Source organism: Bacillus rossius, chromosome 7, assembly GCF_032445375.1.
Source record: "Bacillus rossius redtenbacheri isolate Brsri chromosome 7, Brsri_v3, whole genome shotgun sequence".
NCBI lineage: Eukaryota > Metazoa > Arthropoda > Insecta > Phasmatodea > Bacillidae > Bacillus > Bacillus rossius.
The window spans coordinates 72,397,790-72,414,948 of NC_086335.1; the positions used below are offsets into that span (position 1 = coordinate 72,397,790).

The 17,159-nt window shown below is 46.7% G+C and overlaps 1 protein-coding gene across 3 annotated transcripts in view; it reads right to left on the bottom strand.

Moving 5' to 3' along the window:
* Positions 1 to 2,441: 2,441 nt before the first annotated feature.
* Positions 2,442 to 17,159, bottom strand: part of LOC134534384 (serine proteinase stubble-like) — a 47,650-nt gene continuing 32,932 nt past the window's right edge. Inside the window, exons 5-11 of one of the 3 annotated variants that reach the window (XM_063372845.1) lie at positions 12,309 to 12,665; positions 11,658 to 11,734; positions 10,487 to 10,587; positions 8,287 to 8,386; positions 5,771 to 5,939; positions 5,475 to 5,632; positions 2,442 to 4,245 (exon numbers count right to left, since the gene is read on the bottom strand). In XM_063372845.1, the coding sequence (XP_063228915.1) occupies positions 4,090 to 4,245; positions 5,475 to 5,632; positions 5,771 to 5,939; positions 8,287 to 8,386; positions 10,487 to 10,587; positions 11,658 to 11,734; positions 12,309 to 12,665 (1,118 nt within the window). In that variant the 3' untranslated portion in view covers positions 2,442 to 4,089. The remainder of the gene's footprint in view (positions 4,246 to 5,474; positions 5,633 to 5,770; positions 5,940 to 8,286; positions 8,387 to 10,486; positions 10,588 to 11,657; positions 11,735 to 12,308; positions 12,666 to 17,159) is intronic. The other 2 variants (XM_063372847.1, XM_063372846.1) reach the window with 2 other exon arrangements.

Genomic DNA, 17,159 nt, shown 5'->3' on the forward strand with positions numbered 1-17,159 from the left:
GTTAGGGCAGTATGCCGAATAGCGTGACACTAGTCACGGCCGGCTGTGTTGTGCGACGTGCCTGGCCAGGTGTGGCGCTGCGCCATCAAAACATAGTGCACATGCAATTTTAATTCAGAGAAAAACTAAAACTTTTTATTTCCTTAAAAACTCTAATTAATTCATGTTGATCGAGGTGCTTTTGTGTTACAATGCTGGCCGTCACTATCTTCCCGCGCTCTGTAACTTTCCGCGGGAAGTCGAGCCCTCCCTGGCCGGGTTGCCAGGGAGCGGAGTCAGTCGCAGTCAAGCACTTGTCAGGGCCGGCAGCCCTGCGCATGTGGAGCCTTCACCTTCGCGCCAAAACCAGCATTTCGTGTTCAATAGGTAAAATTTCTAAATCCGTTTTCATCCGTTCTACGGCCGGCCTTAACCGACTGTGCGAAATTTCGCGCGGTCCTTAACTAGTTGATTTTGGCTCAGCCATGAGCATTTTTCGCATTTTTTCGTAATTTCTCCTTGTAAGGGTACCATGCCTATGGACCCGCGCTTAAGATTATCCCCCCGACGCGTCACGCGCCGCCAACTCACGTACCACTAGTCTCAGGATAGCCTGCACCACCCTGGTTGGGTATTTCGCTGTTTCCGGAAGATGCTAACCAGTACCGCCATTCGAGGGCTGCGTGTGTGGAGATGAAAAGGCAGACGATGATATGGCCAGTGGCGTGACGGCGCCATGTACCAGGTGACGTGTTAATAAATTCAGTTGAACTCAAGTGTTTTCTTGTAATCGTTACGGCGTCCTTGGTGGCCTAAACAGCCCGGGGGGTCCTTTGTCGCCGCGTCCCTGCCTGCAGCCACGAGGCAAAGAACCCCGCCCTCTAGTTAAAATGCTAAATCCATTAATTCAGAAATCAGGCAGCAGGGACGGCGTCACATATGATTTTTTATGTTCGCGAAGTTTGAAATCTAGCATACATGGATTAATAATTCTTTAGGTGAAGATTCCAATACTCTGCTATTGTGCTCTGCCTTTTTGGGACTGACACTTGCTGCTCTCAAAGGCGTCAGTAGGAGATCACACATTAATTAACTGAAATAAAAAAAAAAGTGCGGAATAAATTTCTATTGTGGATCAATAACTGTGAAAAACTTGTGTGACTGATGTAGTTAAATGTAGATGTTTGTTATGCTCTTCCCCTAAAGAAGCGCCGACACTCTTTTTACTAAATTACTGTTCACTGTTCCCACTGTAAAACTTAAATAATCTTCTGCACTGGGAAAATGTTTTATAGCGAAATTTTAATGGGTTGTAAATAATGTATTTCGAAAGCTAAAAAAAAAAAAAAAAAAAAAAGTCAAATATTATATGAAAGATTATGTAATTCTTAAATTTCTATTTATTTTTTTAAATTTCAAATCTTTAGATGTATATGAAGAAAATATTTTTTCTATGTTTTAATATGTCATTAAACATTTTGTTTCCACCTAATATTTCTGGATATAAAAATTAAGATGTTTCTCTTAACATTTGTGTATGTGAGGTTAGTTTTATTAAAATTTATCCAACCCTTAAAATAATCTTTAAAGTGGCAGATTTGGGTAAAGAGTCAATCACACACATACGTTAAAAATTATCTTTTGCCTATCAAAAACTTCTTATCTGGGAAAAACAACAGTAGGTAATGGTTCAATAAATTGAAAAGAATATTATAAGTGTCTTACATATAACTACTCAAAGAATATTTCAAATTTCTTAGAAAATAAAATTATGAAACTATCTCAAAACCATTCAATAGGCATTGCTGAATACATAATATCACATAAGTATCAAGTAACCACATTTTTATATTGCATAAATATAAGATAAATCTAGTTTGCAGTATTTTTTGGAATGGTATTGACATGAGGTGGCATCACTCTTACCGACAGTCTTCTTCAAGCCACGATTAAGGGTGGACCCTTTGTCCCGTGGGGAACCTCACCTTTTGCATTTACTGATTAGTTCATACTGGTAACATGTTTTGTCGATTCTAAACTTTTTGTTAATAATTCCTCCACACATTTTCGGTGAAGGACTTATCCCGGGCGTTTTAACTTCACACCAACACGTGGTCATGCCACAGAGTCGCTTACAGGACTGGCCGACTCCAGAGAGACATTTAAATTAAAACCCATGCATATGCCTGCCAGTATCAACAACATCGTTTGCAAACATTTAAATTAGATTCACAGCTCCGGAGCCTGATCCACTGTAAACTTACTGTATTGGCCGAATCCAACTTCAAGCAACCAAGACTGCCGTTATGGATATCATAACCCAGACAACTTGTAAGTTCAATAAAAAACAAAAAAAAACCTACGCAAAACTGTCAGCGCTAGATACAAATGTATGAGTGCAACATGTTAATACAATTACATGTCTTCAAATAATCTACTGTTATTTATAAGTCACGACTCAGGGTCATTAGGAATCAGCCCATTATGCTGTCCAGGAATTGTGCATCACGTCTGTTATTATCTATATTCTTAGAGCTTTCCAGCCAATTGACAATCTGGTGCCGAAAAACCCACATTTGGTTAGACATAGAGCTGGCCTGGTGCCCTCCCATAAATTCCAACTGCGTAGGACTAGTAACAGCACTTTGCCCTTCCCAGGTTTTGACACCCACACCGTGCTTGGAACCCATAATAATTGTGGCTTTTGAACAAACAATATTTATCGATACAACGATATATACAGAACTTAATATTTCATACTGGTATATCATATCATTCATTGACACATACACAAGGTATATTGCAACATAAGTTAGGGTTTGCTGCCAGATAACCATAGAAACAGTTTTGCTCACAGCCAGATTAGGAAAACCTAAGCATGTAATTATTTTCACCCCCCCAAAAATTATAAAATAATAAAAATGCACATACATTTTTAAAATACAACCAGGAACTAATTATTTGCACAAAATGTCATGTTTATAGCAAAAATCTTTGATTAAACTAACCAGACAATAAAAACAATACGTACTTTAGGTACTACTTATAAAGATTACAGTTCAAACAAACATTTAGAAATTAAATGTTCAAGGCAATGTAATACACCTTAATATATTATTCATGAAAACAATAAATATTTTTAACAAATAAAGATTAACATTTCTCTTATCTTTAATACCCTATGCTTGCTTCTCTAATACGAGAGTCTTTTTATAGCGTAAAAAGAACAGCACAAGCAAAAATACTGTTAGGTGTGACACGAGCATTAAACGTTTATAATGTATAAATATGAACATTATATGTCTTCCTTGAATATTATCACATTTCACAAAATTACACCAAGGTTAGTCTGTCGGTATCCAGGATTGCATTGTAAAACTCATTTCTTCTGGATTGGTAATATTATCACACAAATGTCTGTGATAGTCTTAAGGCTTGGATAATTTTATAGTCAGACAGAAAATGGTATTGCAAATTCGTAAAATAAATAACATTAAAACTTATGGACTTCGATTGTCTTTTAGTCGTACACAATTGACTAAAATATAGATGAATGTGGTAGAGAACTACTACGACACCCTGTCATCTGTTATAAATTATTATTCGGGAAATAGATTATGTGATTTAATTTTGGGCAATTGTTCTTTATAAACCAAATTTAATTCTTTTGGCATCGGCAAAGAACAGAAAAAATAAATGGTAGAGATGACCGCCATAGAGGCCAATTGGCAGCGAGTTGGTGGTGCAGCCAATGACAAATTGGTGACATACTCAGCAGCGTATAAGCCCATCACCTTGGATATCCATAACACAAACTTCTGTCTTCTGTGTTGGCGTAGATGTCAAACAGGTGTTGAATGGTAGAGATGACCGCCATAGAGGCAAATTGGCAGCGAGTTGGTGGTGCGGCCAGTGACAACATGGTTATTTATCCCCAGCAGCTTATAAGCCCATCACCTTGGATATCCATGGCACGAACTTCTATCTTCTGTATGTTGGTGTAGATGTCAAACAGGTGTTGAATTCCAGAAATGACTGCCATAGAGGAAAATTGGCAGCGAGTTGGTGGGGTGGCTAGTGACAACATGGTGACTCATCCTAAGCAGCATATCAGCCCATCACTTTAGATATCCAAGGCACAAACTTCTGTATGTTGGTGTAGACGCCAGGCAGGTGCTCGCGACCACAGCCGATGCCCCACGACACCAGGCCGATCAGCACCCTCTTGCCGTCTATGGTGGTCGTAAGCGGGCCTCCTGAGTCACCCTGCACAGCCACACAACCGCGTCACACCGGCTAGCAAACGACACTACATATCAAGCACTTGTAGTATTCTGAGGAGTGTACTGGGTATAGAAACTCACTAAAACTGGCTTTGTCACTGTTATTGGTGCTTTAGCCTTTACAACTATCAATCAATAGTGTGGTATGCTTGAAATTGTTGCAAATTTGCTTAGTATTCCCTTAAACCGAAGTAAGATATATTCGTTTAAGTATTGTGAGACATAACATAACTTGTTGATTATTTTTTTTGAACAAGCAATGTGGTAACGAAATTTGTTATTTGTTTATTAAATCTGTTATTATATTTTGCTGTTGATGAATGGAGGTAAGAAACTTATCCAAATTGTTTGTAATTGAACATTAGGAGCGAAATATAAGCTGACAATATCGATAGTGATAAGCTGATGCCATTTCCTGTCTTCTTCTTGCTTGGCTTTAGAATACACCCTATATTTACAATATGAATGAAAAAGCTGCCACCATAGGGAAAGCAAGCTGTTAGAAAAATTCCAGTAGTTCAAGGAAATGCTACAGGACAACAGTGTATGACAGTAGCGAGGAATCCAAGAATCGAGTTGCAGGTTTTGTACCCTTCTTGCTGGAGGGTTTGAGTGTTTAGTAATAATCTATTTGAGAGTTTATTGACTTTTATGCCTTATGGCAAAGTGTTTAGAGGGAGACACTTGTAACCCAACTAGTGCATAAACCACCCATGCACGAGGGAGACTTGAAATCTGTCTCAGGTTTAGCACTCACAAACATTTAAATTTTGAAGTCATCCACAGCAAGAAGCATGATTTGAGGCTTTTAACCTTTATATGGTGGAATAGCTCAGTCTCCTCTACCATAGGCGGTAGTGAACTAAGACAGTTTTATTTTGCAAAATTGTTTTTACTAAATATATTCTCTAAACACATAAACTTCTCATTGCTCATACAGTTGGTTGAGTCATTAATACAAGATGATATATAAAAAGGTGAATCACCGACAGTTACTTTTTCAGCAACTGCATTCTCATTGGTTCAGTGAAGTGTTGGAGATGCTCTTATGCTAAATAATACCAGCATAGTTCATTTAGCAAAGTAACGTATTCTAAAGTTTTAGAACACAAAAAATTATTTTGAACATGACATAGTTTTGTTCAGACCAAGAGTCGAAGTGCGACGAAGTGAAAGCAGGAGAGTGAAGGACAAGTGGGGCGGTGTTATCACCTGACAGCTATCGCGGCCACCCTCCTTGAAGCCAGCGCACAGGAACACCTCATGGATGGTCTCGCGGCGGCCAGCAGCGCGGAACCAGCGTTGGCAACGGTCATTGCTGATGACCTCCACATCTACCTCCTGCAGCACTGTGGGTGCCGTAGACATGCCTGCACCACACACAGATACCTGCAGCACAATAGGTGCCACCCACATGACTGCACCTCATACAATTAACTGCAGATGAATGCACAGGAAAGCAACTAATGGTGTTAGTGAAGTAGTGCTTAGATCAAGCAGTGACTGACCGTGGCGGGTGCGGCCCCAGCCAGCCACCGTGGCCGTCTTGCCCACCAGCTTGACGCGCGGGTCGGGTAGACACACCGGGATAATGTGCTGCTTGAAGTACACTGATCTGTCCAGCTTCACCAGCGCCACGTCGTTCTTGAAGTCCATGTGGCTGTACTGCGGGTGCACCTGTAAGCCAGGAGCCAGTCTCACGCAAAGAATATACTCGTGTTGGGTAGCAACACAATAGTCACTGTCTCGTAGCACAGTATACATGGAGGAGAGTGATAGAGTGAGATAAATCTGTGATGGAATGTATTTATTGGCCAAAGGGGAGTACCCTGAAAATACATGTGGGTTCAAAACACCATCACAACATTTACACCTGAGAGAAATCAGAGATCAGCATGCATTGGCTGGAGTTGCCAGATGTTAAGTTAGTAATCATTTGTAAGGTCACATTATTAACTATTAATATTTAATTTGATCGGAGTTACTGACATTATGGATTTAGGTTTAGATTAAATAATAATTACCTCTTATCTGGACGAGTCGTGCGGAAAACAATGTTCTCTCGTGTAAAGATAAGAAACTTGTAGTTTAGATTCTGTGTGAACACTGCACGAATATTTACTATGACAGACACATGGCTGGCAACCTCCTAGGTGAAAAATTGAGACCATGATGCCCAGGAAGAGATGCCATGAGTTTCTGCCTACTTTACGGGAGCTGGTCCGACCCAATTTACGGCCATTTTTGAGGCCTTCATCTCCCGAAGATATATCAGAACTCCTTATGCGTGCTGCTGCAGTCCAGCGAGATCGCCTCGAAACTCAGGACACCATAGCAAGGAAACTAGGCCCATCACAAACCCGATTAAAAGAGAATATGACCCTGAAAAGTTAAGTGTTAGCTGAAGTGTTAGCAGTGCCCCGAACAAAACTTTCAACAAGACTGTCCAGTGTTTCACCGCAAACAGGCTGATAAGAGAAACCTTAACCACGAAGGCTCCTGGAAAGAGAAAATGGTGCCCACCAGCACGACTCTTCAACCCAAGGTAAACAAATCCCACCCTCAAGTTCCACCCGAAAGGAACCATACCCAGGTTATTATAGGCATACAGCAAAATCCAGATCAGGAACTGCCACGAGTCGAGGTGCAACTGAATACACAGCCCATTCAGGGCCTTATAGACTCAGCAGCTACCACCAGTTATGTGCGCGAAAGTGTCATTCTTGCAACCTCCCAGCTGGCAACTGGCCAAACATGGAGCAACCCTTAACCTTACAAGGCCAAGACCCAGTGCAATGCTGCATAGCAGACATAGAGATGAAGAGTTGCAGAGAACCTCCAACGAGATCTCATACTGGGCCAAGATTGTCTCATGCAGCACAGGCAATACAAGAATTCGAAGCAAAAACTATTCATTTGGACGAACCTCTGGCCGAGCTTTTAACTGGACCACCAAAAAGTAGGTTGGCCGGATACTCCAAATACATGTAATGTTGACAACCCCAATCAATAAACCCACGTGGAACCACGATCAGACCCACCTAATTTATGCTGGACCCAAGAGACCAGCAACCCCAAGAAGAAACTTCTCCACCAGATGCTGCTGCAAACCCAATGATCTAAACTTTCTCAGGCAGCAGTTTTCAGTGGCGCCCCACTTACAAAAAAAAATTACCTCAACACTACATGTGGTGGCATCTGTTGGTAAGAACAGGAGCTACTTGTGATAAGTTTCTTGTATGAGCTAAATTAACTCTCGCTGACGAAATATTACAAATTCTATTTAAGTAATTTTCCAATTTAAAATTCTCAGCTTGCATCCGGTATTAGACACAGAAGCTAATATGGATCCAGGTTCATTGCCTGTAGCTTTATCGGAAGGATACCACTGTAGATACTGCAGCAAGGTTCAGACAATCAAGCTGTCATATGGGTAATCTCTGGTTTATAAATGATTGGCGAAGGCAGTTCAAAAGCACAGGTATTATAATGTAAGATATATAATTATAATTTCTTCACAAACTAGTAGGAATTACGAAACCATTCCTTTGTAGTAAATTTACAGACTTGTGTAATTTATGAAAACCAGCTCTTTCTATTTTCTTTTCTTTCCGTCCTAAAAAGCGACGATATCCGATAATTACTGTAAGAGTTAGCATGCAGGTCAGACACCAATGTCCCCTCCGGGCAAGTAAGTTTTACCTAATTACGGGACAAATGTTTGATACTTGCAGTAAGTGCTTAGGGAGAGTGACAGTGATCTCAAACCTCGAAACTGACCAGTTCGACTATTAAATGGCACATGCTTTAGAGTTTACAAATGTCGCATCTCTTTTGCTTCTGCTTACTTCGGTAGTTTATGACCATTAACATTATAAGCAATAGCATAGTTATTTTATTTCAGTCTCACACAATTTCATAAAATAATTAGATTGCTTGAATTGCACACTGTCCCCTACTTTGCTGGTATAAGCCAAATGGCCGGTGATGATGTTCAGAGGTCACGGGACTCTGCCGGACTCACCTCCTTCCTCTCGACACCATATTCCTCGTGGTGAAGGCGCTCCGACTGATCGCGCACATCCCACTCGCCCAGCCGCACACGCAGGTTGCCGCTGGAGGTCCTGCAAGCACGGTGCCTCTCAGCCCACATGTCCCGCCATGCTCGCCTCTCTCACCCTCATACACTCCTCATGGTGAAGGTGCTCCGACTGGCACACTCGTCCAGCCGCACACGCATGTTGCCGCTGGAGGTCCTGCAAGCACGGTGCCTCTCAGCCCACATGTCCCGCCATGCTCGCCTCTCTCACCCTCATACACTCCTCATGGTGAAGGTGCTCCGACTGGCACACTCGCCCAGCCGCACACGCATGTTGCCGCTGGAGGTCCTGCAAGCACGGTGCCTCTCAGCCCACACGTCCCAACATGCTCGCCTCTCTCACCCTCATACACTCCTCATGGTGAAGGTGCTCCGACTGTCTCACTCGCCCAGCCGCACACGCAGGTTGCCGCTGGAGGTCCTGCAAGCACGGTGCCTCTCAGCCCACACGTCCCAACATGCTCGCCTCTCTCACCCTCATACACTCCTCATGGTGAAGGTGCTCCGACTGTCTCACTCGCCCAGCCGCACACGCATGTTGCCGCTGGAGGTCCTGCAAGCACGGTGCCTCTCAGCCCACACGTCCCAACATGCTCGCTTCTCTCACCCTCATACACTCCTCATGGTGAAGGTGCTCCGACTGTCTCACTCGCCCAGCTGCACACGCATGTTGCCGCTGGAGGTCCTGCAAGCACGGTGCCTCTCAGCCCACACGTCCCAACATGCTCGCCTCTCTCACCCTCATACACTCCTCATGGTGAAGGTGCTCCGACTGGCACACTCGCCCAGCCGCACACGCATGTTGCCGCTGGAGGTCCTGCAAGCACGGTGCCTCTCAGCCCACACGTCCCAACATGCTCGCTTCTCTCACCCTCATACACTCCTTGGATACACCTCTGATTGAGAGAACCCACGTCTGGGCTAGTCATATTCTGTCTCTAACCTATGTTCACGGCCTTCACATCAACATTCTTTCTTGTGATTCCCTGATTCCCTGCCATGCCTATCTAAGTAAGAGTATTAATGTTTCTCAACTGAAATTGCGGTCGCCATCTTGAGATGATAAAGGAGATTAATAAGTTGGTTTCGTTGATGCCTCTAACCTTTTTGGGCAGAGGAAAATTATTTATGTTGGTTTGATATGTATATCTGACAGCTGCTGCCTACCTCCTGATTGTCTGAGCTGTTTGAACCATCAGGACATTATGTTGACACCTGCCCTCAGTTTTGTGTGTGGCATGGTTAGACGATGTCCTAGGTAGTGGACAGCGAACTGAAAAGTTATTGATGCTGGAATCACTATAGTAGGAAGGACACAATGTGATGGATGTGAATATATTTCTAATTAATCACATTCGACACATCTTTGAGTTCAACACGACATAAATTGCAGATGTGATTGCAAACATTGTTGATTCAATCTTGTTGCGGGTATGACGTCACTGATATGAATGCGATATTTTTTCCCGAAATATTTATAAACTGTTGTGCTTGTAATACACGTATCATTTGATGTTATTTTTTTTTTTTTTTTTAGTTTTCTTCACCTAAATTTAATTTAAAAATTTCCTGATTTGCTTACACGCACTGTGATGTTTGAAGTAAATTAAAAATTTTAATTAAACATTTTTCTCTCAAATATAAAAATTAAAAAAAAAAAATGTTGCCCGTTGATGGTTATCGCTTGTTTGTTGCATAAATGCCAAGAAACATTTTTGTATGTAACAGTTTTTATTGTTCTTTGCGTGGGTAAGATGCACGTGTTCTCAATAATAAGGTATTTGCTATGCACAAAGCCATCATGCTATTGCACACCAGGATGCAGTGAAGCTCACTCATGCTTGTTAACCACTCTCCTCACTGCCATGAAGCTCACCCACGCTTGTTAACGACTCACCTCACAGTTCTGAAGTTCACACATGCTCTTGAAGCCTCAGAGATGCAGCACTACATCGTTACCACTGTGTCCAGCACATAATTCATGTGGATAGTGATATTACAAGTTTAATTCCCACCTGAGCTTGCACTGGCAGCTTACTGGTCACTTGGCATGCTTGTTTATAATAGTTATAAGACGGAACCTTGTTATAGCCTGCAAGAATGTGCACAAGCACACGAGACTCACGTGGCGACGCAGTGCGCGGCGGTCACAATCCAGCGGTTGCTGAGCAGAGCACCTCCGCAAGACAGCTTCTTGGACAGGAACCCGGTCTTGATGAGCGCCACCTGCACAGACCGCTCTCCTAGCAACACGCACACACAGCTTCTCCTAGCAACATGCACACACAGCTTCTCCTAGCAACATGCACACACAGCTTCTCCTAGCAACATGCACACACAGCTTCTCCTAGCAACATGCACACACAGCTTCTCCTAGCAACATGCACACACAGCTTCTCCTAGCAACATGCACACACAGCTTCTCCTAGCAACATGCACACACAGCTTCTCCTAGCAACATGCACACACAGCTTCTCCTAGCAACATGCACACACAGCTTCTCCTAGCAACATGCACACACAGCTTCTCCTAGCAACACGCACACACAGCTTCTCCTAGCAACATGCACACACAGCTTCTCCTAGCAACACGCACACACAGCTTCTCCTAGCAACACGCACACACAGCTTCTCCTAGCAACATGCACACACAGCTTCTCCTAGCACCATGCACACACGCCTCTATCGTAGAAACTTGATCACACGGTGTACAGGTGGCAACATACACACAGCGCTCTCGTAGCAACATACATGAAGGGCCCCTCGTAGCACCATTCTAGCACGGCGCTTTAGTAGCTACATGCATACTTGCTGTTCTTGTAGCAATTTGAATACACTGCGCTCTCGTAGCAACATGGCGGTAAGAGAACATGCTACGTTATTGCACTAGCAGAATGACAACTGATCGTTTCCTTTTTACGAACAAAAACAAAAATTGGAAATACCTAGCCTTATTCAAGCCTCTCACAATCCGTCGGTTTTATATAAGAATCACAGAACTAGCTCTTACTTGATTTCTCACATTTTGTTTCATAAATAGAGGTAACCCGAAATAGTTTTCTATTATGTGAAAAAACAAAAAAAAAAAAATCTTTAACCAAGATGCTCATTGAATTCTATGAACTGAATTTACGATAGAAATATAACGCGGTCCTGTGACAAATATATAAAGTAGGTAAAAAAAGTACCTATATTAGGTGTATTTATATATTTAGCAAAGAACGACATTAGGTTTAGGTAAAATACGCGCTTGAATGAGAGGCATCCAGTTCCTTGTGAAAATGAAACTTCTCTTACCTGCCACGGATGACTTCCGAAGTTAGAGCTGTGGCCACCGACGATACGATTACTTCTCGTGTAGAGTTCCCCACAACCTGACAACCGACACATTAGACAGTGAAAGTGTATCTCTGTTAAATTAGAAAAAATCCCTTACATAATGTATTATAAATATAAATATTATAATATAGATTATATTAGTGTTATATACACAAACATTTCAGACAAAAAGAGAATATATGTACAAAGAATTAGGGCATAAACGTATGCAAACACTAAAAGTATTTTATAATAAATTCTTACGATATAAACAAAATCAAAGATAGTAGGAAAAGTGCAGAAGAAAAAAAATATCAAAGATTAACAAACTACAGTGGAAGAGTGACAGATTTGTCATTAGTTCTGTGACAAGTGAGCTCATGCCATGCTTAAAATTCCAAAGGGATTGTAACCGGGTAGCCAGGAGGTTTTGATGCTGGGGTGCAGACTACAGTGTAGGACGGCTAGGCATTGTTGCTTCATGCGGGGTGTTGTCATGCAGGTTCGTGTATTGTATCTCCAGCTACGAGGGTAAGTTGCTGGGTAGCCAGGAGCTGTGATGGCGGAGTGCTACTACAGTGCAGTGCTGCTACATGCAGACTGGAGTGTTGCAAGTGGAGCGGTAATTACCGCGGTACCCAGGGGCGGCGAGGGGCTCCTGCTGCCCCCCAGGTCTGACGACGACCACAGGGCGATAGTGGTCCGGCCCGTGGCTCGACAGGATGTCGATGTTGCCGCCGAACTCTGGCCGAGTCGGCGCCTGCACACCGACGCCATGGCCTGGCCTGTATGGGAACGGCCCGTCCTGGTAGCCGGGATAGTGGTCAAGTCCCGGCCTCAGGAACACGATGTCCGGCTCTGGGCTGTAGTGGCCAGGAGGTCTCTGGCCTGGCACGTGGTTGTCAGTCGGGTAGGCATAGTAGATGTGCGGCCTGCCGTAGCTGGACTGGTAGTCATGGTGCTGGTGCTGCACCAGGTACTGAATAGCTGTGCAGCCAGACACAACCCTCCTCAGAGACACCCAGTAGGCTCGCTCTTCTAGCGGTTACTCACACATATTTGTCTGGACTTTTTCTGCTATACGCTGGCGGCACTACAGCTAATTCGCCACAAAGAGTATTATAGTAATTTAAAAAGTTATAAAATCTTAATTTTCCAAATAACAGAGATAATCATATAATGGTTCATTTATTGAAAGTTAGAAAAAAGTATCAACTGAAACGCACATGTGTTTTGGACAATGTCTTCATGTGACATGTTTGATACAGTGTCATTCAGTTAGGCTAAGTTAATGTTGTTGCAGACGCAGGTTTAATTTTTTTTACGTTATCTTTGTACTGATTCAGCGCACTACCTGCAGGTGTTTGCCCTCTGAATCAGTAATGTCATGTCCTTCACTCGGCGTGACCTGGCTAGTCGGAGCCCGAGTGATGCAACACCCAGCTCGCTAGGCGGCACTTCTGTGCTCTGCAGGTGTCTGTCCTCTGTCACAGTCATGTCGTGTCCTTCACTCGGCGTGACCTGGCTAGTCGGCGCCCGAGTGATGCAACACCCTGCTCGCTAGGCGGCACTTCTGTGCTCTGCAGGTGTCTGTCCTCTGTCACAGTCATGTCGTGTCCTTCACTCGGCGTGACCTGGCTAGTCGGAGCCCGAGTGACGCAACACCATGCTCGCTAGGAGGCACTTCTGTGCTCTGCAGGTGTCTGTCCTCTGTCACAGTCATGTCGTGTCCTTCACTCGGCGTGACCTGGCTAGTCGGAGCCTGAGTGACGCAACACCCTGCTCGCTAGGAGGCACTTCTGTGCTCTGCAGGTGTCTGTCCTCTGTCACAGTCATGTCGTGTCCTTCACTCGGCGTGACCTGGCTAGTCGGAGCCCAAGTGACGCAACACCCTGCTCGCTAGGAGGCGCTTCTGTGCTCTGCAGGTGTCTGTCCTCTGTCACAGTCATGTCGTGTCCTTCACTCGGCGTGACCTGGCTAGTCGGAGCCCAAGTGACGCAACACCCTGCTCGCTAGGAGGCGCTTCTGTGCTCTGCAGGTGTCTGTCCTCTGTCACAGTCATGTCGTGTCCTTCACTCGGCGTGACCTGGCTAGTCGGAGCCCGAGTGACGCAACACCCTGCTCGCTAGGAGGCACTTCTGTGCTCTGCAGGTGTCTGTCCTCTGTCACAGTCATGTCGTGTACTTCACTCGGCGTGACCTGGCTAGTCAGAGCCTGAGTGACGGAACACCCTGCTCGCTAGGAGGCACTTCTGTGCTCTGCAGGTGTCTGTCCTCTGTCACAGTCATGTCGTGTCCTTCACTTGGCGTGACCTGGCTAGTCAGAGCCCAAGTGACGCAACACCCTGCTCGCTAGGAGGCGCTTCTGTGCTCTGCAGGTGTCTGTCCTCTGTCACAGTCATGTCGTGTCCTTCACTCGGCGTGACCTGGCTAGTCGGAGCCCGAGTGACGCAACACCCTGCTCGCTAGGAGGCACTTCTGTGCTCTGCAGGTGTCTGTCCTCTGTCACAGTCATGTCGTGTACTTCACTCGGCGTGACCTGGCTAGTCAGAGCCTGAGTGACGGAACACCCTGCTCGCTAGGAGGCACTTCTGTGCTCTGCAGGTGTCTGTCCTCTGTCACAGTCATGTCGTGTCCTTCACTCGGCGTGACCTGGCTAGTCGGAGCCCAAGTGACGCAACACCCTGCTCGCTAGGAGGCACTTCTGTGCTCTGCAGGTGTCTGTCCTCTGTCACAGTCATGTCGTGTCCTTCACTCGGCGTGACCTGGCTAGTCGGAGCCCAAGTGACGCAACACCCTGCTCGCTAGGAGGCGCTTCTGTGCTCTGCAGGTGTCTGTCCTCTGTCACAGTCATGTCGTGTCCTTCACTCGGCGTGACCTGGCTAGTCGGAGCCCGAGTGACGCAACACCCTGCTCGCTAGGAGGCACTTCTGTGCTCTGCAGGTGTCTGTCACAGTCATGTCGTGTACTTCACTCGGCGTGACCTGGCTAGTCAGAGCCTGAGTGACGGAACACCCTGCTCGCTAGGAGGCACTTCTGTGCTCTGCAGATGTCTGTCCTCTGTCACAGTCATGTCGTGTCCTTCACTCGGCGAGACCTGGCTAGTCGGAGCCCGAGTGATGCAACACCCTGCTCGCTAGGAGGCGCTTCTGTGCTCTGCAGGTGTCTGTCCTCTGTCACAGTCATGTCATGTCCTTCACTCGGCGTGACCTGGCTAGTCGGAGCCCGAGTGACGCAACACCCTGCTCGCTAGGAGGCACTTCTGTGCTCTGCAGGTGTCTGTCCTCTGTCACAGTCATGTCGTGTCCTTCACTCGGCGTGACCTGGCTAGTCGGAGCCCGAGTGATTAAACACCCTGCTCGCTAGAAGGCGCTTCTGTGCTCTGCAGGTGTCTGTCCTCTGTCACAGTCATGTCGTGTCCTTAACTCGGCGTGACCTGGCTAGTCGGAGACCGAGTGATGCAACACCCTGCTCGCTAGGAGGCACTTCTGTGCTCTGCAGGTGTCTGTCCTCTGTCACAGTCATGTCGTGTCCTTCACTCGACGTGACCTGGCTAGTCGGAGCCCGAGTGATGCAACACCCTGCTCGCTAAGAGGCACTTCTGTGCTCTGCAGGTGTCTGTCCTCTGTCACAGTCATGTCGTGTCCTTCACTCGGCGTGACCTGGCTAGTCGGAGCCCGAGTGACGCAACACCCTGCTCGCTAGGAGGCACTTCTGTGCTCTGCAGGTGTCTGTCCTCTGTCACAGTGATGTCGTGTCCTTCACTCGGCGTGACCTGGCTAGTCGGAGCCCGAGTGATGCAACACCCTGCTCGCTAGGTGGCACTTCTGTGCTCTGCAGGTGTCTGTCCTCTGTCACAGTCATGTCGTGTCCTTCACTCGGCGTGACCTGGCTAGTCGGAGCCCGAGTGATGCAACACCCTGCTCGCTAGGAGGCACTTCTGTGCTCTGCAGGTGTCTGTCCTCTGTCACAGTCATGTCGTGTCCTTCACTCGGCGTGACCTGGCTAGTCGGAGCCCGAGTGATGCAACACCCTGCTCGCTAGGCGGCACTTCTGTGCTCTGCAGGTGTCTGTCCTCTGTCACAGTCATGTCGTGTCCTTCACTCGGCGTGACCTGGCTAGTCGGAGCCCGAGTGATGCAACACCCTGCTCGCTAGGCGGCACTTCTGTGCTCTGCAGGTGTCTGTCCTCTGTCACAGTCATGTCGTGTCCTTCACTCGGCGTGACCTGGCTAGTCAGAGCCTGAGTGACGCAACACCCTGCTCGCTAGGAGGCACTTCTGTGCTCTGCAGGTGTCTGTCCTCTGTCACAGTCATGTCGTGTTTTTCACTCGGCGTGACCTGGCTAGTCGGAGCCCGAGTGATGCAACACCCTGCTCGCTAGGAGGCACTTCTATGCTCTGCTAGTGTCTGTCCTCTGTCACAGTCATGTCGTGTCCTTCACTCGGCGTGACCTGGCTAGTCGGAGCCCGAGTGATGCAACACCCTGCTCGCTAGGAGGCACTTCTGTGCTCTGCAGGTGTCTGTCCTCTGTCACAGTCATGTCGTGTCCTTCACTCGGCGTGACCTGGCTAGTCGGAGCCCGAGTGATGCAACACCCTGCTCGCTAGGAGGCACATCTGTGCTCTGCAGGTGTCTGTCCTCTGTCACAGTCATGTCGTGTCCTTCACTCGGCGTGACCTGGCTAGTCGGAGCCCGAGTGACACAACACACTGCTCGCTAGGCGGCACTTCTGTGCTCTGCAGGTGTCTGTCCTATGTCACAGTCATGTCGTGTCCTTCACTCGGCGTGACCTGGCTAGTCGGGGCCCGAGTAATGCAACACCCTGCTCGCTAGGAGGCACTTCTGTGCTCTGCAGGTGTCTGTCCTCTGTCACAGTCATGTCGTGTCCTTCACTCGGCGTGACCTGGCTAGTCGGAGCCCGAGTGATGCAACACCCTGCTCGCTAGGAGGCACTTCTGTGCTCTGCAGGTGTCTGTCCTCTGTCACAGTCATGTCGTGTCCTTCACTCGGCGTGACCTGGCTAGTCGGAGCCCGATTGATGCAACACCCTACTCGCTAGGCGGCACTTCTGTGCTCTGCAGGTGTCTGTCCTCTGTCACAGTCATGTCGTGTCCTTCACTCGGCGTGACCTGGCTAGTCGGAGCCCGAGTGATGCAACACCCTGCTCGCTAGGAGGCACTTCTGTGCTCTGCAGGTGTCTGTCCTCTGTCACAGTCATGTCGTGTCCTTCACTCGGTGTGACCTGGCTGGTTGGAGCCTGAGTGTCGCAACACCCTGCTCGCTAGGAGGCACTTCTGTGCTCTGCAGGTGTCTGTCCTCTGTCACAGTCATGTCGTGTCCTTCACTCGGCGTGACCTGGCTAGTCGGAGCCCGAGTAACGCAATACCCTGCTCGCTAGGAGGCACTTCTGTGCTCTGCAGGTGTCTGTCCTCTGTCACAGTCATGTCGTGTCCTTCACTCGGCGTGACCTGGCTAGTCGG